Source organism: Trichechus manatus, unplaced genomic scaffold (assembly GCF_000243295.1).
Source record: "Trichechus manatus latirostris isolate Lorelei unplaced genomic scaffold, TriManLat1.0 scaffold00028, whole genome shotgun sequence".
Classification (NCBI taxonomy): Eukaryota; Metazoa; Chordata; class Mammalia; order Sirenia; family Trichechidae; genus Trichechus; species Trichechus manatus.
Window position 1 is genome coordinate 20,685,940 of NW_004443964.1, and position 21,689 is coordinate 20,707,628.

The 21,689-nt window shown below is 44.4% G+C and overlaps 1 protein-coding gene across 1 annotated transcript in view; it reads left to right on the plus strand.

The window, feature by feature from the left end:
• LOC101343498 (leucine-rich repeat-containing protein 37A2-like) overlaps window positions 1–21,354 on the plus strand; it is a 78,992-nt gene extending 57,638 nt beyond the window's left edge. Inside the window, exons 13-15 of the mRNA XM_023729439.1 lie at window positions 4,218–4,267; window positions 20,509–20,543; window positions 20,963–21,354. Of these exons, the coding sequence (XP_023585207.1) occupies window positions 4,218–4,267; window positions 20,509–20,543; window positions 20,963–21,354 (477 nt within the window). The remainder of the gene's footprint in view (window positions 1–4,217; window positions 4,268–20,508; window positions 20,544–20,962) is intronic.
• Window positions 21,355–21,689: the final 335 nt, after the last annotated feature.

Sequence of the window (21,689 nt, forward strand, 5' to 3'; positions counted from 1 at the left end):
ACCAAGGAGCCTTCTGATTGTGCTTTAGTGTGCACATAGGCCTGTCTCTACAGAGACACAGTTCCCTGATCATGTAGACACAGAAGTTCTGTCTGTGGAACAGATGTATTTCTCATTGTCAAGTCATAATTTGGCATTCTGATTTTTGGTCAGTCCTGCAATATTGATAAGGTGAGACTGCCCCAAAAAGGAAGAAGCTGGTTCTCTTGGTGGTGACAGAGTCTGATTCTAAGCCTGGGAGGCTGGGGACCAGCAAGGAGTCAGTTTGCCAAGGCCTCTGGGAAGACAGTCATCAGCCATTGCCCAGACAGTTCCCTCTGCTTCTCCAAGCAGCATGTGGCCATTTCCTTTTTTGACATTTCTATAAAATCCTGTGCTGCTTTTAATTACTGTGTTCAGTTTAGTCTTACATTTGTATTCATTTATATGTTTTCATTGTATCCTCTCTCCTACTTCGATTATAAACTTTTTTAGGACCCGAACTCTGCATGTAGTAGACAATAATGGTGCTCAACGAAAGAAAGATAAGGCGTTATAGCAATTCCACAGTGAGAAATAATACAACCTAATATTTGTTTTGAAGTAGCAGACAGAGCCCAGATAGACCCATGTATTCTTAACACTTTTGAAACGTCAACTTTTAAAGTTCTAGTCAGTGGGGGGAAGTGAATACCTGGTAATAGAACAGTGGCCTAGCTATTGGGGGGAGAGGGGATAATGACAGATCCATATTTCTCACCTTAAACATATTTCAGTAAATGTAAAAAACAAAACCATAAAAGTATTAGAAGGAAATAGAAGCCATATTTTTATTATCTTGTGATGGGAAGGAGCTTTCTAAGCCTGATACCACAGGCAGAAAACTTTGATAGATTTGACCACCATTAGCAAATTTAGGGAATCCCTGGATGGCACTGAACTACTGACCGAAAGGTTGGCAGTTCCCACCCACCCAGAGGTGCCTTGGAAGTAGGCCTGGCGATCTGCTTCCGAAAGATCACAGCCTTGAAAAGCCTATGGAGCAGTTCTACTCCGCACACATGGGGTCGTCACGAGTCGGAATCAACTTGACGGCATCTAACAACAACAAAACAGCAAATTTAGCATTTATTTAAATGCCAAACATTGGACTACATATATTATCTGACACAACAACCCTTTGAGGAAGATATTATCATCCCTCCTTTACAGATGAAGGAGAGAAATTTAAGTCCTCAAGTGACAAAACCAAAAGCAGGACAGATAGTCACCTGTCTACAAAGCCTGTGCTCCTCATTATCACTGTTCTGTTTTGCCTCCTTAAAGACAAAAACAAGTGTGAAATACTTGAAACACTGAAATACAATTTAAGGAGTTGAAAGGATTGAATATGTTTAACACAAGAAGAGCTTTTATAAATCAACAAGAAAAAGACAAACAATCCAGTGGAAAAGGGGGCAAGGGCTATGAAGAGTAGGAGGTGTTTGCACTCTTGGAATCACATCTGTCACCCTCTCCTCAATGCATATGGGGTGTGAGTCTTGTTAGGGAGCCCTTTGCCACCTCATGGTATAAAGATAGTGTCGTACATTTTCTATGATTTTTATAACATTGTGTTACTCATTATATGTTTTAGTCCATGTGGCATTTTGTTTGTTTGATTTTGGTGTGATTGAGGTAGGGAATCCAACTTTTTCTTCCTGTATGAATATCCAATTGTTTTAATATCTTCTTTTGAATGGTTCATTCTTTCCTCGCTGATCTAAAATACTACCTTTGGGCTTCTGGGGTCTTAAAAGCTTGCAAGCGGCCATCTAAGATGCATCAGTTTGTCCCAACCACCTGGAAGTAAAGGAGAATGAAGAACACCAAAGACACGAGGAAAGTATTAGCCCAAGAGACAGAAATGGCCACATAAACTAGAGACTTCATCAGCCTGAGACCAGAAGAACTAGATGCTGCCCAGCTACCCCCAATGACCGCCCTGACAGGGAACACAACAGAGAGTCCCTGATAGAGCAGCAGAAAGATGGGGTGTAGAACTCAAATTCTAGTAAGTAGACCAAACTTAATGGTCTGACTGAGACTGGAGGAACCCCAGAAAGCGTGGCCCCTGGATTCTCTATCAGCCCAGAACTAAAACAATTTCCCAGGCCAACTGGGATTGGACTGGATTGTGAGACATAAAGTGATACTTGTGAGGAGTGTGCCACTTAGCTCAAGTACATATGAGAGACCAAAGAGGCAGCTTCTGTCCAGAAGTGAGACGGGAAGGCAGAGAGGGTTAGGAGCTTGGTGAATGGACATGGGGAATCAGGGGTGGAAAGGAGGAGTGTGCTGTCGCAGAATGGGGTGAGCAATTAGGGTCACATAACAATGTATGTATAAAATTTTGTATGGGAGACTAACTTAAATGTAAACTTCATTTAAACTACAACAATAAAAAAATAGTAATAAAATAAAATACCACCTTTGTCTGGACTCTCTGCTGATCCACTGATTCACTTGTCTTTTCCTGTACCAGGATCACCTACTTAATTCCTGTTGCTTTATCACATAATTTGATATTTGGTAGGGCAAACTCCTGCTCTTCCATCTTCTTTTTCATACTTTTCAAGCTGTTGTTGCATACTTTCTCTACCAAATGTCAGCTGGTCAGTTTTTGTAAAAAAAAAATTTTAAAAGGCTATGTTGGCATTGGACTTGAATTGCATTGAATTTGTAGACTAATTTGAAGAGAATTGACATCTTTACAATGTTGAGACTTCCTTTCTAAGAACATGGTATCTCATAATCTGTTCTTCTTAATATCCTTCAGAAGAATTTTAGTGTTTTCCTCACATATGTCTAACAACTGTTGTTAAGTTTATTCCTAGGTACTTGAGAGATTTTTTATTGCTATTGTGAATGGAATCATTCTTCCATTACATTTTCTAGTTGGTTATTGGTGGTGCATAGGAAAGCTATTGAGGTTTGTCTGATTTTGTATCTAGCCACCTCACTGAATTCTCATATTACCTGTACCCATTGCCGTCGAGTCGATTCCAACTCTTAGCCACCCTATAGTAGAGTACAGCTGCCCTATAGGATTTCCAAGGCTGTGCATCTTTGCGGAAGCAGACTGCCACACCTTTTGGTTAGCAGCTGAGCGCTTAACCACTGTACTACCAGGGCTCCTTCTGAATTCTCATCTTACTTTCACAAATAATTTTAGTTGATCTCTTCAGCTTTTTAGGTTGTCCATCTGTTATGGATTGAATCGTGTCCCCCAAAATTGTGTATCAATTTGGCTAGGCCATAATTCCCAGTACTGTGTGATGGTCCACCATCTTGTCATCTGATGTGATTTTCCTCTGTGTTGTAAATCCTACTTCTACGATGTTACTGAGGTAAGATTAGCGGCAGTTATATTAATCAAGCAGGACTGAATCTACAAGATTAGATTGTGTTTTAAGTCGTTTTCTTTTGAGATATAAAAGAGAGAAGCAAGCAGAGACAGGGGGACCTCATACAACCAAGAAACAAGAGCCAGGAGAACAGCATGTCCTTTGGACCCAGTGTCCCTGTGCTAAGAAGTTCCTAGACCAGGGGAAGATTTATGACAAGGACCTTCCTCCCGAGCTGACAGGGAGAGAAAGCCTTCCCCTGGAGCTGGCACCATGAATTTGGAATTCCAACCTCCTAGACTGTCAGAGAATAAATTTCTCTTTGTTGAAACCATCCATTTGGGATATTTCTGTTACAACAGGACTAGATAACCAAGACACCATCATTTCACATGCAAATAGTGATAGTTTTGTCTGTGTTTCCAATACTTACATCCCATTTATTTTTCTTATTGCATTGATTAATACCTTCTAAGTGATGTTGAATATAGCAGTAGTAACAGCATCCTTATTCCTAATTTGAAAGCAATGCTGTTGTCTCAGTTTCTGGTAGATACTTTTATCAAGTTAAGGATGTTTCTTCCTTTTCCTACTTTTCTGCATTTTTATTAGGAATTATATGTTGAATGTTACCTAAAACAGTTGATAAAATATATTAAAATATATCCAAGATCCTAAACTAAGTACTATGGAAGAGTAAAGAACTGTTAAACAGGATAGAATCCTTGTGCTCAGAAAGGTTATCATCTAGCCGTGGAGATGAGGCTTAAAATAAATAAAAGGAATGAATAAAGGTTTGGAGATACTGGTCATTGTGATGGATAACCATGATCATGCTTTCTTCCAAAACAGATTTATTCTCATAGAGCAGCATCAAAGGAAGATAAAGAAGGATCCTCACGGTAAATATCAGTCTGACAATTTGTAAAAAATGTTTATTGTAGTTAAAATATAACAAAACATTCAGAGTCTGATAGTTTTTATAATAGAATTTTAGAACTGGAGGAGAACTTAGAGGGCCTCTATTTCAATCCTCTCGGTTTACAGTAAGAGAACTACCAAAGGCAGGAAGGGTATACTCACCTTAACACTTTATCTGGCTCCAGCAAAATTAGCCTCCCAGCCCAACCTGAGCTTGATGGGACTAGCACAGAGGCATCTGCTGTCTCCAGTCCTTTCAGGGAAGAGTTAGGCTATGCCTATTTCTTCCTGCTGTTGGTGGACATCAGGTTGGGCCAGATGCCTTCCTTGGAGGCTCTGGGGAAAGGGTAGGAAAGGCCACATGGTCTTGGGTAAGAGCGCTGTTCTCATTCAAGGCTAGTGAAAGGTAGAATATATGTGTTTTTCCTGTAAAGTGGCAGGAAAACGTAGCTTCTCATCCTACTGGTTGTTAAGCCCCTACTCTTCATTCCCCTTATCCAAACCTCATAGAATTTTAACTGTGAGGGGTCTTAGCCAGTAGCTTTCTCAAAAAGAGAGGGAGAAAGGGAAAATATCTTCCTCCAGGGTCTCACCACTAGGGGTAATCAGAAAGAGGATGACTCCTTCCCATGTGGGTGTTTCTCCATTGATTACATTGTGCTTGGACCATAATCTACATTTTATATCATGACTCAGTACATGCAAACTTTAATCTAGACATGGCTGCTAATATAGGCATAAGTAGTTTCTAAAGCAAACTTGGAGTCCCTGGATGGTGCACTCAGCTGCTAACTGAAAGGGTGGAGATCTGAGTCTACTTGGAGGTGCCTCAGAAGAAAGACCTGGCTATCTACTGCTGAAAAATCAGCCAATTAAAGCCCTGTGGAGCACAGTTTTACTCTGACACACATAGGGTCATCATGAGTTGGAGTTGACCTGATGGCAACTTTTTTTTTTTTAAACTTATTACACAGTATGCACTCTGATATTTTCTATTCTGTTCGGATTTTTCTTTTAATGTTAGTCATGACTTTTAAATTGACTTCACAACCCACTCACTAATTAGTGACCACCTACAGTATGAAAATCAGTGAGCTAGATAACTTTGCTAGTTAGACTCGGGCATTTACTTGGTGTGATTCGATTTACAAAATAAAGCAGCTAGAAAAATAGAAGCACCTTCTCCTCCACTCACCCTCACTCCCCAGAGAATGAAGCATGAGACCAGATCTGAAGGGGACTGATGTAAATGTTTCTGGACAGGGCTGCCCAGTATGGTCGTGCAGTTTGTTCACTGCACGAGGGTACTTGGCCAAGGAGGTAAGTGGGGCTGAAAATTCTGCCTAGCCTACATGCCAAGCCATGTACAGAGGTCTCCGCAGAGACATCGTGGGGCCCTGTGGACAGATACGGAGAGCTCCTGGAAGTCCGATATGCATGGAGTTGTTCTCAAGCCCCAAGTCTGTGGTGATTTTGCTAGTTGTGATTATGGGTGGAGGTAAACTTTTGAGTCCTGCTGAGACCAGAGATATGCATTATAAGGGACATGGAAAATGACATGAATCACTAATTGTCTTGTGTGTGTGTTTCTCCCCAAGGGGCTTTTTCCGAAGTCTGCTTCATAGGAGATGCACATCAGAAAGTGAAAGTCAGGTACATTTGGGGAAGATCCAGTGCCGTGGCAGGAGAAAGCAGGAGAGATGCAGAGTTAATAGCTCCCTTTCTCTTTTCTAGGAGGGCTTTTTCTGGAGAAGGCGGCCACTTTGGCTCAGGGATATGTATAGACCTCTCAATGCCACCCGCAAGAAAAACATGGCACAGAAGCTACATGACAAGGATTCTTCTGATGAGGATGAGATTTTCAACAAAGATGCCGGGTAAATGATTGGGGACAATTTAAATTTCTTATCTAAAATGAGGAGGTATCCAAAAGGGTAAAATGCAGAACACAATTTCAAATTTTCATGGAATCCAGACTTTCTGGAGCCATGGAGGCTGGATGAACCCCTAAAACTATTACCCTGAGATAATCTTTAAACCTTAAACCAAATATATCCCCAAACGTCTTCTTAAAACCAAGCAATAGTTTAGCTTAACTAGTAAAGAATGTCTGCCTTGAGCATTGTGCTTTCTTCGTATCTACTTATATGGGATGAAACTGACAACAGCAACAGCAAGAGCCCCCTACAGCTTAGAGGGCGATGAGTTTATGTTAGTGGGGGATGAACAACTCAGGAAAGGAGGGTGAGAATGGTTGCACAACTTGAAGAGTATAGTCAATGTCACTGAATTGTACATGTAGAAAATGTTGAATTGGTATGTTTTGCTGTGTATATTCTCAACAACAACAAAATAAATAAAAATTTTTTAAAAAGAAAAAAATAATAATAAAATGAGGAGGTAATGCAAAGTTTAATTACTCCTTTCAAGAATAAGAGCCATTGGCATTGTTCTTCTTATCCCAGGGAGGCCAGGGAGGCCGCAACGGAGAAGTCCGCGCCTACAGAGACTGTTATAGAGATCGGTGAGGAAAGTGAAACGCTTGGTGACAAGACACCAGTGTGAACCCCATCCTGCCTCAGGCCACCCGCAAATTGTATTTTCTGATATTGGCGTCTCAGTATTGCTTGTAAAATAACTGTTTTTCTCATATTAAAATATGTAAAGTCTACAACCAATTCTAGCCAGGTGGTAAGGAATTGAAATGTAAATAGTTAAATATTTACATGAAAGTAACAGGGTGTTGATCAAGGGCCATAGGCAAGAAAAGCAGGGCTGAAACTAGAATCCCTCCTGGTAGCCATTCCATAAAGTGGCCGTGTAGGCAAAGAAGGACGAATAGGGGCTTCACTACCCTTTTCCCCAATATAACCCATCCCAGGGAAATGGAAAACATATCAGCCACAAGGGGTGCAGATTATTAAATCAAGTACCAGTTTCTTCTGGCTCTCTCTCCTCTGTGCCGCATTCAAACCTGAGTTCACTGACACAATTGACCCCCTGCCCATAGGGGATCATCCACCTTCTGGATCCTCTCATAAGTTCTTTGAAATTGGTAGAAAATTTGGATCTCCATTGTGCAGCCAAGTCCTTCTTTTTTCTCAAGACCTCAAACTCATGCAAAAATGTGTGTCCTATTTTGGTAAGGGGTTCTCTGTTCTTACAAGCTGGTGGAAAATTCATATTTTTCTTTTTAAACCATCCCAACCCTTGTTGTTATGGATTGAATTGTGTCCCCCAAAAATGTGTGTCAACTTGCCTAGGCCATGATTCCCAGTATTGTATGATTGTTCACTGTTTTGTCACCTGATGTGATTTTCCTATAGGTTGTAAATCCTACCTCTCTGATGTTAATGAGGCAGGAATAGAGGCAGTTGTGTTAACAGGGCAGCACTCAACCTACAAGATTAGCTTGTGTCTTAAATCAGTCTCTTTTGAGATATAAAAGAGAGATGCAAGCAGAGAGACAGACGGACCTCATACCACTAAGAAAGAAGCACCAGGAGCATAGCGCATCCTTTTGACCTGAGGCCCCTGCTCTGAGAAGCTCCTTGACCAGGGGAAGATTGATGACAAGGACCTTCCCCAAGAGCCAACAGAGAGAGAAAACCTTCCGCTGGAGCTGGCGCCCTGAATTCGGACTTTTAGCTTCATAGACTATGAGAGAATAAATTTCTCTTTGTTAAAGGCATCCACTTGTGGTATTGCTGTTATAGCAGCAGTAGATAACTAAGACAGAATTTGGTACTGGGAGTGGGGTGCTGCTCTAACAGATATCTAAAATGTGGAAGCAGTTTTGAAACTGAGTGGATAGAAGCTAGACGAGCTTTAAAATGCCTAATAGTAAAAGCCTAGATTGCCTTGAAGAGACTGTTGGTGAAATTATGGACATTAAAGACAATTCTGGTGAGGACTCAGAAGGAAGTGAGGAGCGCTGTTACACTGGAGACAGTGCAGACGGCAAGAAGCAGCAGCAGAGAAATGGCAGCAGCAGAACCAGGAGACTGGCGCAACACAGTGCTAGAGCCGACCCACAGAGCAAGAGAGCTGAGTGCCTTTTGCCAAAGTTTACTAATGGAGTGGGGTACTTTATCAGGCACTTATCAGTGGAGCTTCATAGCTTTGGAACACTTGCCCCAGCAGGGCAGATGTAGGTGTGAGGCCTGAGGGCGGAGAGGCCAAGCAATCAGGAAGCATAAGCTGAAGAGACAAGGAGCACAGGAAGCAGAGCTGCCTCAGTCTCAAACCATAGGGCTTTGACCTTTGGAGTCTCAAAGGGTGGAGTCACCACTCAGATGGACTAGGAGAATGGGGCCACCCAAATTCAAGGGAGCAGAGTTGCCATTCCAGTGGGCCTGGAAGCAGAGCTGAAGCCCAGGCCTAGGGGCCACCACCTAGAATCCAGAGTGTGGCCGAAACCTAGAGTCTGGAGGGCAGGGCCATTGTCTAAATGGTCTCTGAAAAGAGAGGGTTATTTTTAAGCCATGAGAGCTAATGTAATGTGTTCTGCTGACTTGCTTGTTATCCCTTCTTTCCCTCCAATTTCTCCCATTCATAATGGAAATGTCTAGTTTGTGCCTGTTCTACCACTGTCCTTTGGAAGCAGATTATTTATATTCTAGATTTCACAGATGAAGAGGAATTGTTGGATTTTAGACTTGGAGTTGATTTAAGACTTTTGATTTCATATGATATGATCAAGTGAGTGTGTTTTACATGTGGCAAGGACATGAATTTTGGAGGGCCGAAGAGTGGAATGTAATGGATTGAATTTTGTCCTCCAAAAATATTTGTCAACTTGGCTAGGCCATGATTCCCAGTATTGCATGATTGTTCACCATTTTGTCATCTGATGTGATTTTCCTAACTGTTGTAAATCCTACGTCTGTGATGTTAATGGGGCAGGATTAGAGGCAGTTATGTTAGTGCAGCAGGACTCAACCTACAAGATTAGGTTGTGTCTTAAATCAGTCTCTTTTGAGATATAAAAGAGAGAAGTAAGCAGAGAGACAGGGGAACCTCATACCACCAAGAAAGAAGCACCAGGAGCATAGCGTGTCCTTTGGACTCGGGGCGCCTATTCTGAGAAGCTCCTCAACTGGGGAAGATTGATGACAAGGACCTTCCCCCAGAGCCGACAGAGAGAGAAAGCCTTCCTCTGAAGCTGGCACCCTGAATTTAGACTTCTAGCCTCCTAGACTATGAAAGAATAAATTTCTCTTTGTTAAAGCCATCCACCTGTGATATTTTTGTTATAGCAGCACTAGATAACTAAGACACTTAGGTAGCTCTCAGGAAGGAACTGGAGGGTCAGTGTAAAGGAGGAGTGTGTGAGAAAGTAATTGCCCATGATTGCCCTCTTCAGGCCTGGGAGGGTGCTGATTCAGAAAATGTATTGGTTGTGCCGCTTCTCTGCTCAGGTATACTGCCGTAGCCTCTTGAGAACCCCACCAGGGATCAAATGTAGGCTCTTGGCCTCCTCCCCCTTGGCCCAGCACCAGATCTACCTGCTTCTTTCCTCACCCTCCAGGCTGCATGATTCCAAGTGATAATACAAGTAAAAATTGCAGAAGATGCAAGGGTTCCTGCACTCATTCTGTTCATCCATGCAAGAATCAGACATTTTAAGAGCACAAAGAGGGGATGCCTTCCCCTATTTAAATATTTTACTAAAAGCAAAGAAAAAGTCATTAATTCACATTGGTAAGTCAGTGAGAGCTAAACACATTAGTGAGTAAAAGAAATTCTGAATGAGCAAGATTTGCTAATCGACCTCAATGACCACAAATAAATGCTGGCAACTCAGTAATCTGAGATGAAGAATGATGCCAACCAAGGAACCACAGCACACAGTCCCCCAGAAGAGCAATGCAGTTGGGCAATGGCCTCCCAGCATATTTTGCTGGTTAGGGTTCCAAGTGAAGCGAACAGCTCATCTGTACCTCATCTGGTCCATCAGTTTGCCCATGCTGAGCAAGAGACACTTGTTTTATTGTTACTGACCTGAGTTACCTCTCAGCGTTCCTTACTGAGGATGAAAACCAAGTGTTTATCTCTGTGTGGTGACCTCTGAGAGCCAACAAATATTTACTGTGTTTAAAGCACAAGACTAAGTAATATAATAATAAGAAGCAGCAGAAGCTACCATTTATACTTGCTTACTTGGTGCCAAGCTGTGGGTTACACATTTTACAGTCTTACCTCATTTAGTTCAACCATCCGTGGAAGGATAATTTTGTTATCCTCATTTGACAGACAAAGAAACAGGGCTCAAAAAATGTAAGTAACCAGCCCAAGTGCCCTAGGCCACACATCCAAAATGGATGAGTTCGGGTTTCAGGTATCCACAGGAAAATACAATTTCTCAAAGTATATTCTGCCAACCTCTACCCTCAAATATCACTGGGATGCTTATTTAAAAGGCTGATTCCTGGATACTTCCCCTCCAAACCTACATGCCTGCCCCACCTGAATCAATCTCAGGACAGAGAGGCCCATTCTAGGAACCACTCAGGTATGACAAGAAGGGCAGGAAGTTGAAGGAAGCAGAGGTTCTCTGGTTTCTTCTGGGCTGGAGGCAGCAGGGAGATGACTGTGGGGAGGAAGCGCAGAGCAGTGGGAGGTGAGAGGACTGGTGTCTGGTTAGGTCTGTGAGAATGGGAGGCACGACTGAGTCTTACCTTGGACTCCCAACATAGGTAAGCCCGGACTACTGCTCACCTCCACAGAGATCAGGGCCTCTTGCTCCTGGAAAGCCCCAGACTCAACCAGCTCTGGTTCCCGAGGACCTGGTGTGAGTGAGATGCTGTTGTTGAGGCCTGGAGAGTCGGAGCGGAGGACCAGTGGAGCAGAGAGAAGCACACCTTCAAGAAGAGAAAAAAATCCTGAGGCCTGAAGCAGAAGTGGGAAGTGGTTCAAGTTTAGAGTGTCTGTGTTAGAGAGTGGTTTGGCATCATACTGTGAAGTGTCTTCACCTATAGGGCTAAAGGAAATTAAGACTCAAACTGTGATCCATATGAAGGCTTCGCGTGGATGAGGGCCACGCCCCAAGGATGGTGGAGCAATAAGATAGAAGGAGCCTGGGCCCCTGACAAGGGGGCCACTAAACTAGCCCTGACTCCTAGCCGGATTGTTACGTGAAAAACTGAGTAACTTCCCTCTTATTTAACCCACTATTCTTTGGTTCTCTATTGCAGCTGCTGACCCTGTAGCCTAATAAAGGAGTAAGTATACGTATTGGATAGGTATGGCCACAAAAATGCTGTGTAATAAACCATTTCAAAACTTGGTGAGTTGAAATAACAGCTCTCACAGACCTGCAGGTTGGCTGGGGCGGCTGTGCTTTAACTCTGTGCTGGTTCAGCTCTGCTTCTTCCTGTAGGGCTGCAGATTAGCTGGGGTGGCTCTGTCCCACGTGTGTTCATTCCAGGTTCCAGACTGAAGAGTCGGCAGTGACCCAGGAGAAGCTCTTCTCATGGTGAAGGCAGAGGCATAAGAAGGCAAGCAGAAACTTGTACGGCCTCTTAAAGCCTAGACTCAGAACTGGCACACTTTCATTTCTGCCCCATTCCATGGGCCAAACAAGTCACATGGCCAAGGCCAAAGCCAGGGGTTAAGAAAGTACACTCTGCCCACAAAGAGACAAGACTATGGATGCAGGGAATGGTGAAGAATTGGGACCAATAATTCTTTATACTCAAGTATGTGAACAAGCCCTCGTTTAGTTGTTACATACCCTGGTTCTACTCTTCTAGGAGTTTCCTATAAATGGAGCATAGTGACACGTGATGCCTATCAATAAAAAGACTTAACCACTGTTCTCTATTAGGTCAGGAACCCTGACAAGACAAGAATCCCATCTCCTTTCTCTCCACAGCTCCCTCCTCCCCTCAATGCCTAGTACAGGCCCTGACCTTAGTGATGACTCAAGGAATATTATTGAAGGTCATTCCTTCATTCTCCCCATGTGATTCCTTACAAAATACAGACTGGCCTCTTAAAGGTCAGTGCATACTATGTATTTGCCCCATAAACTGCAAAGGGACTGGGCCATTTGGAGCTGGAATCTGTACCCAGATCTGACACCAAATCCTGTGCCCACTGCTTCCCACAGGGAACACCAGAAGAAAAGGTGTATATGGGGTTAAACACAAAAGCAGGTGATATGGATTGAATTATGTCCCCCCAAAATATATTGTAAATCCTAACCTCTCTGCTTGTGGTTATAATCCCACTTGGTTGTCTTCGTTATATTAATGAGGCAGGATTAGTGTAGGGTGTATCCTCAGTCAATCTCTTTTGAGATAAAAAGAGATTAATCAAGTGAGCAAAGAGAGAGAAGAGATGGGGTAAGAAAGATGCTAAGACACATGGAGACCTCCAAGGAAGCAGAAGCTGAAGAGAAAAGGACCTTCTTCCAGAGCTGACAGAGAGGGAAAGGCTTCCCCTCGAGCCAGTGCTCTGAATTAGGACTTTTAGACTCCGAAACTGTGAAAAAATAAATTTCTGTAAAAGCCATCCACTCGTGGTATTTTTCTTACAGCAGCAATAGATAACTAAGACAGCAGGTTAGTGAAGTTTCTTTCTCTAGAGGCCATTTAAAACTAGAAATATTCTTATAACCTGAAATACCCTAAGAGGAAGGCTGTCTAAAGGCACAAAGTAGCCAGGGATCCACATGGATTTAAGGACAACTTAGGAACAGTGAGATTCACCATCAGAGCCTCCACTGTTCCACAAAGTCCCTCGGCCCCTCTCATAAGGGCAAAAGCCAAATCGGCTCCAGATGCTTGACCTTAATTCCTGCCTTTCTCAGGAAACTTTGCACTTTAAAGGAGAACCAAGAGAACCAAGATTAAGCCTAAAGAATGTCATAGTCACCACTAGGGTTGCTATGAATCAGAATCAACTCGACAGCAAAAGTGAACAAAGCAAGATGTCCTTCGGTGTGTATGGTACATGTGGTGCAGTGAATTACTTAATATGGCCCTTCTAGCCATGTACGGTCTTGTGACTCCAACAAAATGATAGGGTGGTACTAGGCAAATAAGGCGCTTGTGGCCCACCAAGGGGATTGGACAGCCTGCTAATAATGCACATATGGTGCACTGAACCCTTGGGGTGGGACTATGCAAATAAGGTATATGGAACTCTTGTAGGGGACTGGCCAGTTTTACCATCCTGCTAGGCTTAAAATGAGCCAATCACAGAAGCAGGGGGTGGGGGACCTCACTACCACCAAGAAGAAGAGCCAGGAATAGAGCATGTCCTTTAGACCCAGGTTCCCTGCACTGAGAGCCTGTTAAACTCAGGAGACAGAGAAAACTGTAACATTGGAGAAGGCATGAGATGGTGAGAAGCGGTAGAAGCAAGCACAGCAGAGAAACGGCAGCAGCAGAACCAGGAGACTGGCACTACACAGTGTGGTGGGCTTCCCAGCCCACTGAGCAAGGTGGCTACAGAGGGCAGGCTGACCCACAGAGCTAGAGAGCTCAGCGCCTTTGGCAGGAGGCTTCCTGGCTGAGTAGGGTGCCTCTAGGCACTTATTGGTTGGATTAAAGGCCTTTGTAACGCTTGCCGAAGCAGGGCAGAGGCCAGACTGAGGGGCCGAGGGGCTGAGAGAGGGGAAAGAAGCCTGCCTGCAGGCATAGCCGAGAAGCTGTCCTGCCCAAACAACTGTATCTTGAGTTGTTCCTAATCCTGAATTGTAACCTGTTACAATAAACCCCATATCTATGAGTATGGTCTGTGAGTTCTGCGTGACCATTGCAATGAACTGATCCCAGCAGAGTAGAGAATGCTGTGGGAAGGACAGACTTGGTAAAAAGGTTGGAGGATGAAGGTATATTTGACCTCCACCTCATAGGAATCAGCCTTGGGCTGATGCTGAACGTGATTCTCTCTCCCCCTCACGAAGTTAGACTAGGTCTAATGCCAACATGCCATTTTTACAGTATGCTACTATGTGTTGTGTGTTATATGTATAAAACTGTGGCTATTTAAATTTAAATTAATACAAATCAAATTGAACAGTCAGCTCCTAAGTCACACTAGTCACATTTCAAGTACTCACTAGCTGTATGTAGCTACTGGCTACCATATGGGACAATGCACGTATCAACTATTTCCATCTTTACAGAAAGTTCTATCGGACAACACTGGTGTGGAATAACTCTGGAAGGCCACTCAAGATACTGGTAATGGTCGTTGCCTTCAGGGAGGGAAACGGGAAGACTGCAACACCATATACCCTTTCGTACCTTTTGAAATTTACACCATGCATTTGTACTATGTATTTAAATATACATTTTAATAAACTAGTTGGGAATTAGGAGTCCCCATATAGGGTTACTGCATCAGGGTAGTCATAACCAGATTACTTTGCAATTTGCCTAAAACAAAATAAATTAGTAGACATTATGACTTCACATTATCATATCCTTAGTTCTCCTGGAATGCTCTGCCATAGCAGTTAGTCTGCATTTTCCCTAGAGCCCTCTCTTCTGGAAATCTGTCCTCTAGTGTGCTCTAGTCACTGCCTAGACCTGTCACACAGCTGTCACCCCCAACTTCCTCTCACTGTTTCCTGGGTTGGGACCTTCATTTCCTGTTTCCCTTTTCTTCTTTCTTGGTTTACTCTTCTTCTGGAGCACAAACTCAGCTAAGAATCCCTTTCTAATGTTACAAAAAAAAAAAAATGTGGACCTCCTCATTATAGTAATTGTACCATTAGTGTCCATTAAATAAAAAAATATATCTACATAATGACTACACTACTGAGCTTTTCCATCGTTTCTTCCCACAGATGTAGTCGATTTAATTACTGTGTTTTCTATCCGATGAGGTCCACATGTATAGTAACCATTTATATTGTTGAAAAAAGGTACTTGCAATTAATTAGTTGGTCTTGCAAAATTCTATCATGAGGTCTCTGATATTGTTTCTATCACCAAGGCCATATTTTCCAACAACCAATCCTTCTTCTTTGTTTCCAACTTTCACATTCCAATCACCAGTGATTATCAATGCATCTTGATTCCATGTTTGATCAATTTCAGACTGCAGAAGTTGGTGAAAATTATGAATTTCCTCAGCTTTGGCCTTAGTGGTTGGTTCATAAATTTGAATAATAGTTGTATTAACCGGTCTTCCATGGAGGTGTATGGATATTATCCTATCACTGACAGTGTTGTCCTTCAGGATAGATCTTGAAATGTTCTTTTTGATGATGAGTGCAATGCTATTCCTCTTCAATTTGTCATTCCTAGCATAGTAGACCAATGATTGTCTGATTCAAAATGGCCAATACCAGTCCATTTCAGCTCACTAATGCCTAGGATATCGATCTTTATGTATTTCATTTAATTTTTAACAACTTCCAATTTGCCTGGATTCGTACTTCGGACATTCCACGTTCTGATTATTAATGGGTATTCGCAGCTGTTTCTTCTCATTTTGAGTCACACCACGTCCGCAGATGAAGGTCCTGAAAACTACTCCATCCACATTATTAAGGTCAACTCTACTTTGAGGAGGCAGCTCTTCCTCAGTCACATTTTGAGTGCCTTCCAACGTCAGGGGCTCGTCTTCCAGCACTATATCAGACAGTGTTCTGGTGCTATTCAGAAGGTTTTCACTGGCCAGTTTTTTAGAAGTAGACCACCAGGTCCTTCTTCCTAGTCTTTCTTAGTCTGGAAGCTCCGTTGAAACCTGTCCACCATGGAGGACCCTGCTGGTATTTGAAATACTGGTGGCATACTTTCCAGCATCACAGCAACATGCAAGCCACCACATTATGACAAACTGACAGATGTGTTGGAAAGAGATGATGGAAAAGCTCAATATCATCAGTCAGAACAAGGCCAGGGGCCAACTGTGAAACAGACCATCAATTGCTCATATGCAAGATCAAGTTGAAGCTGAAGAAAATTAGAGCAAGTCCATGAGAACCAAAAGATGATCTTGAGTAGATCCCACCTGAATTTGGAGACCATCTCAAGAATAGATTTGATGCATTGAACACTAATGACCAAAGACCAGACGAGTTGTGTAATGACATCAAGAACACCATACATGAAGAAGGCAAAAGGTCATTAAAAGACAGGAAAGAAAGAAAAGACCAAAATGGATGTCAGAAGAGACTCTGAAACTTGCTCTTGAACATACAGTAGCTAAAGCAAACGGAAGAAATGACGATGTAAAAGCTGAAGAGAAGATTTCAAAGGGCTCGAGAAGACAATGTAAAGTATTATAATCACATGTGCAAAGATCTGGAGTTAGAAAACCGAAAGGGAAGAACACACATGGTGTTTGTCAACCTGAAAGAACTGAAGTAAAAATTCATTCCTTGAGTTGCAATTTTGAAGGATTCTATGGGCAAAATATTGAATAGTGCATCAAAAGAAGATGGAAGGAATACACAGAGTGACTGTACCAAAAATAACTGGTTGATGTTCAGCCATTTCAGGAAGTAGCATATGATGAAGAATCAATGGTATTGAAGGAAGAAGTCCAAGCTGCACTGAAGGCATTGGCAAAAAACAGGAAGGCTCCAGGAATTGATGGGATACCAACTGAGATGTTTCAACAAACAACATAGCACTGGAGGTGCTCACTATGCCAAGAAACTTGGAAGACAGCTACCTGGCCAATAGACTGGAAGAGATCCATATTTGTGCCCATTCCAAAGAAAGGTGACCCAACCGAATGCAGAAATTATCCAGTGATATCATTAATATCACATGCAAGTAAAATCTTGCTGAAGATAATTCAAAAATGATTGCAGCAGTACATCAACAGGGAACTGCAAGAAATTCAAGCTGGATTCAGAAGAGGTCGTGAAACAAGGGAGATCATTGCGGATGTCAGATGTATCTTGGCTGAAAGCAGAGGATACCAGAAAGATGTTTACCTGTGTTTTATTGACTACGCAAAGCATCTGACTGTGTGGATCGTAACAAATTTTGGATAACATTGGGAAGAATGGGAATTCCAGAACACTTAATTGTGCTCATGTGGAACCTGTACATAGACCAAGAGGCAGCTCTTCAAACAGAACAAGGGCATACTGCATGGTTCAAAATCATTAAAAGTGTGTGTCAGGGTGGTATCCTTTCACCATATCTATTCAATCTGTATGCTGAGCAAATAATCCAAAAAACTGGACTATATGAACAACGAGGCATCGGGATTGGAGGAAGATGCACTGATAATCTGTGATACGCAGATGACGCAAACTTGCTCACTGAAGTGAAAAGGACTCGAAGCACCTTCTGATGAAGATGAAAGACTGCAGCCCTCAGTATGGATTACAACCCAACATAAAGAAAACAAAAATCCTCACAACTGGACCAATGAGCAACGTCATGATAAACAGAGAAAGGATTGAAATTGTCAGGCATTTCGTTTTGTTTGGATCCACAATCAACGCCCATGGAAACAGCAGTCAGGAAATCAAACAACTTTTGCCTTGGGCAAATCTGCTGCAAAAGACCTCTTTAAAGTGTTTAAAGCAAAGCCGTCACTTTGAGTACTAAGGTGCACCTGACCCAAGCCATGATATTTTCAATCACCTCATATGCATTCAAAAGGTGGATAATGCATAAGGAAGACCGAAGAAGAATTGACGCCTTGTTGGCGAAGAATATTGAATATACTATGGACTGCCAGAATAAGGAACGAGTCTATCTTGGAAGAAGTACAGCTAGAGTGCTCCTTGGAAGCAAGGACGGCTGAGACTTCATCTCATGTACTTTGGACATGTTATCCGGAGGGACCAATCCCTAGAGAAGGACATCATACTTGGTAAAGTAGAGGATCAGCAAAAAAGAGGAAGACCCTCAATCAGATGGATTGACACAGTGGCTGCAACAATGGGCTCAAACACAGCAATGATTGTGAAGGTGGCACAGGACTGGGCAGTGTTCCATTCTGTTGCACATCGGGTCGCTATGAGTCGGAACCGATTCGACAACACCTAACGACACCACTACTGAGGAACTGAGGTTCAGAGAGTTTCTGGAACTCGCCTGAGGTCACACACCCTGAGCCCTATGCTTGGGGGCAGGGGACCATGGAGGCTTGTGACTTACTTCTCTTTTCTGAGCATCAATAAATTTCAGTTTAGAAATTTCTGTCTTCAGTGCTGTCTCAGGGGGCCTATGAAAAATGCTGACACTGTGGCAGTTGTCTTAGATGGCCCCGTACTTGTTGGGTGGCCCTGAGCCCTGCACTGTTTTAAGGAAAGCCCAGCACACAGTATGGGGTACAGCTGGGATTCCAACCCGAGTAGCCCAGGGTCCGAAGGCCCCTGCTCAGCTACAGAACTATGCTGCTGGTCCAACTCGAAAGACCTGGGTGAGAATCCAGCTTCTACCAAGTTACTTAACCTCTCTTAGCCTGTACAATGAGGATAATAATGCGTGTTTGAAAAGGAATATAAGCCTCGATCACATGCCAACCGGGTAAACAGTAGGAGTGTCCATGTTCTGTAAGTTTTTATTCCCTTCCCCCCGGTCTCCTAGGTTAGGCCTACAGGTCTGATTTGAAGATTGAAAATAGAGAACTGCCATAAGGGGTTATTTAGGGCAAAGATTCTCATATTTAACTATGCTTCAGATCTATCCGAGGTGAGGATAGGGGACGGGAGGGGTAATTCCTGAATCCCATTGTAAAGTGACTCCCTACGGCTGGGGTGGGGCTCAGGAATCTGTATGTTGGACCTGCCCCAGGGGATTCGGATGACTTTGGGTCTCCTAATCCCGTCTGAATAGCTCTGTTGTTGTTAGTCACCATGGAGTCAGCTGCAACTCATGGTGACCCTGTGTACAACGTAACAAAACATTGCCCTGTCCTGTGCCATCTCCGTGACAGTTGTCATGTTTGAGTCCATTGTTGTGGCCACTGTGTAGTGCCTTCCAACCTAGGGGGCTCAGCTTCCGGCACTATATAGGGCAATACGCTGTTGTGATCCATAAAATTTTCATTGGCTAATTTCTGGAAGTAGATCACCAGGCCTTTCATCCTACTGTCTTAGTCTGGCAGCTCCGCTGAAACTTATCCACTATGGGTGATCATGCAGATATTTGAAATACCAGTGGAATAGCTTCCAGCATCATAGCTACCTGCAAGCCACCACAGTAAGACAAACTGACAGACGGGTGGTGGTAACTGTCCCTTCGCCTGCATTGTCCTTTCCCCTACTCACTTGGAAGTCTCAGCTCAAAGTCAGCTACTCCAGGATACCATTCAGATTTCCCTCTCTGGTCCCACCGTTATTATTGCTCAAGTCACACTTCTTGTTGTTGGCTGCCGTGAAATCGCCCCTATGTCATACTAATGTGCGTTGGTTTTTTTCCCCCACATCTGGAGTCTACTGGGTGGGCCCATGGTCCATTTACCCATTTTGTAAGTGTGTGGAAACGGGCTCAATGTTTGTGCATTTTCCCTTCTTCCACCCCTGAGAATCCTTGGCTTTATTCAGCCACCCGAAGGGGTTTGTGGTCCCAAAAGAGAGTAGAGCCAAAAGAGAACACCACAAGGTAGCGTACTCTGACCAGAGGGGGCCGGGAGGCAAGACTAGAGACTGCAGATTCCTGAAAATGGTACACCAGAGATTACTCCCAGGGGTTTCTCACAGCCCTGCGGGGGAAGGGGAGTGGAATAATCGAGGACTTTATGTGCTCGATCTGAGGGGAGAGCATGGTTGTGCCAAGTCACCGACGCTCTCACGGGACCACTTATCGCCAGAAACACTATCCATTCGCCAAAAGGAACTGGATTTCCCAACTAAATCTTACTTTCCACCTTCCTTAAAATTAGTTTAACACCAAGGGAATACTTTGTCTCTTTGTTCTCACCTCTAATCTTGCTCAAACATCAAGCATTAATTCTCCGGAATGCACTCAGACCCATCCAGCCTAAAACAGAGGGGCGGTTTTCACTCCTGGAAAGAGAATTACTGAAGGGGCAGTTCGCTCCACGCAGTCGGAGGCCACACCCCCAACTGCGGCCTTAGAATGGAAGCAGGAGCTTGGACCCCGACCTCTCCAGACGTGTCTGTGTCACTTTCCTCCCAGGAGAGTCTGACGGAGCTTCGGTCCCCAGTCAAAGTCAGTGGAGCTTGCTCACAAGAATTAGGCTGTTGCCCAAGCACCTCTGTATGTTCTTAAGACTTGCATGTAGCGGTACCCCACCCCCCACCCCATTTCCGGCTCATATTCAGGCCCTCAGGCCCCCGTTTGACCAAGACACGCCCAGGTAAGGTGCCCAAAAGCACGCGGCCCTGCCAACACTTCGCTGCGGTCGCTACTTTTTGATATTTTGTTGAGTCCATTTGGAAGAGAAATGTCACATTCTACGATGGAAATAAAACAACTAACTACATGGCTAGATGAGAATGAGCGGACCCTTGAGCTTTGTGCCGCGCGAGGTGGATGGGCGGACTAAGAAGAGCGCCCAGGGGACCTCAGGACGCTCCCCTGGCATAAGGTGTAGTCATAACATGTATGTGTTTTCTGCGAGCCTCCGGAGAAAGATTCCGACTTAGCCCGCTCCGCACGCCGGGCTGTGCTGGTGCCCTTCAGGAGGCAAAAGCAGGAGAAGCATTATTGGTCCTATTTTACAAGTGGGCAGCCTGCGGATGGGGGAGTAGAAGTGACGGCTCCATGGTGACGCAGATGGTGCAGAGGCCGAGCGAGGTCAGGAATCCGGAAGCCAAGAGCTGACGCAGACCCTGTGGGAGGCGGGTACCGAGTTCCTGTCCTCGGGTCCCAAACCTCCAAACCCAGCTTCTGTTTCTGCGGCAGAGAAGAGCAGGCAGTGTAAAGCGGCTGTCCCGCCCCGCGCCCCTACCGGGCTCCACGACTGGCTCCGCGGGCCGGAGGCGGGGCCAGAGCGCCTAGCCAACGTGACGGCGTCAAACGTCGCTGGCGCCGCTTCCTGTTGTCGGTGGCCGGGAGGCCGCAGCTTCCGGTTAGTGGCTGAGGGGCTGCAGTGGAGCGGAGTCCCTGCCGCCCGTTCTCGGCTCCCTTTGGTGAGTCATGGGTCAGGGGGCGAGGAGGGCAGCTGAGGGGCGGCGGGGCTGAGATGCAAGCGGACGATGGGCCCCCAGCTCTCTCCGTGATCCCAAACCCTGGCTGCCTTGAGACTGTCCGACTTCAGATACCCCAACCTTTCCCAGCCCAAGTCCCGCGCCCCGGCTCTGGCCCAGTCCGCCCCACTCCGACCCCAGCCTCCGGCCTGCATTGCCACTTCAGGGCCGTCCCCTCCATCTTCTCCCACCCGTGATCTGACTCCCGCTCTTACCCCATGCCTCTTGAGTGAGTGCAGCCTCACCCCCGACCCTACTCTAGCCCAGTTCCAACCGCTGTCTCGGCCACATCCCTCTGCTTCCCCCTAACACGT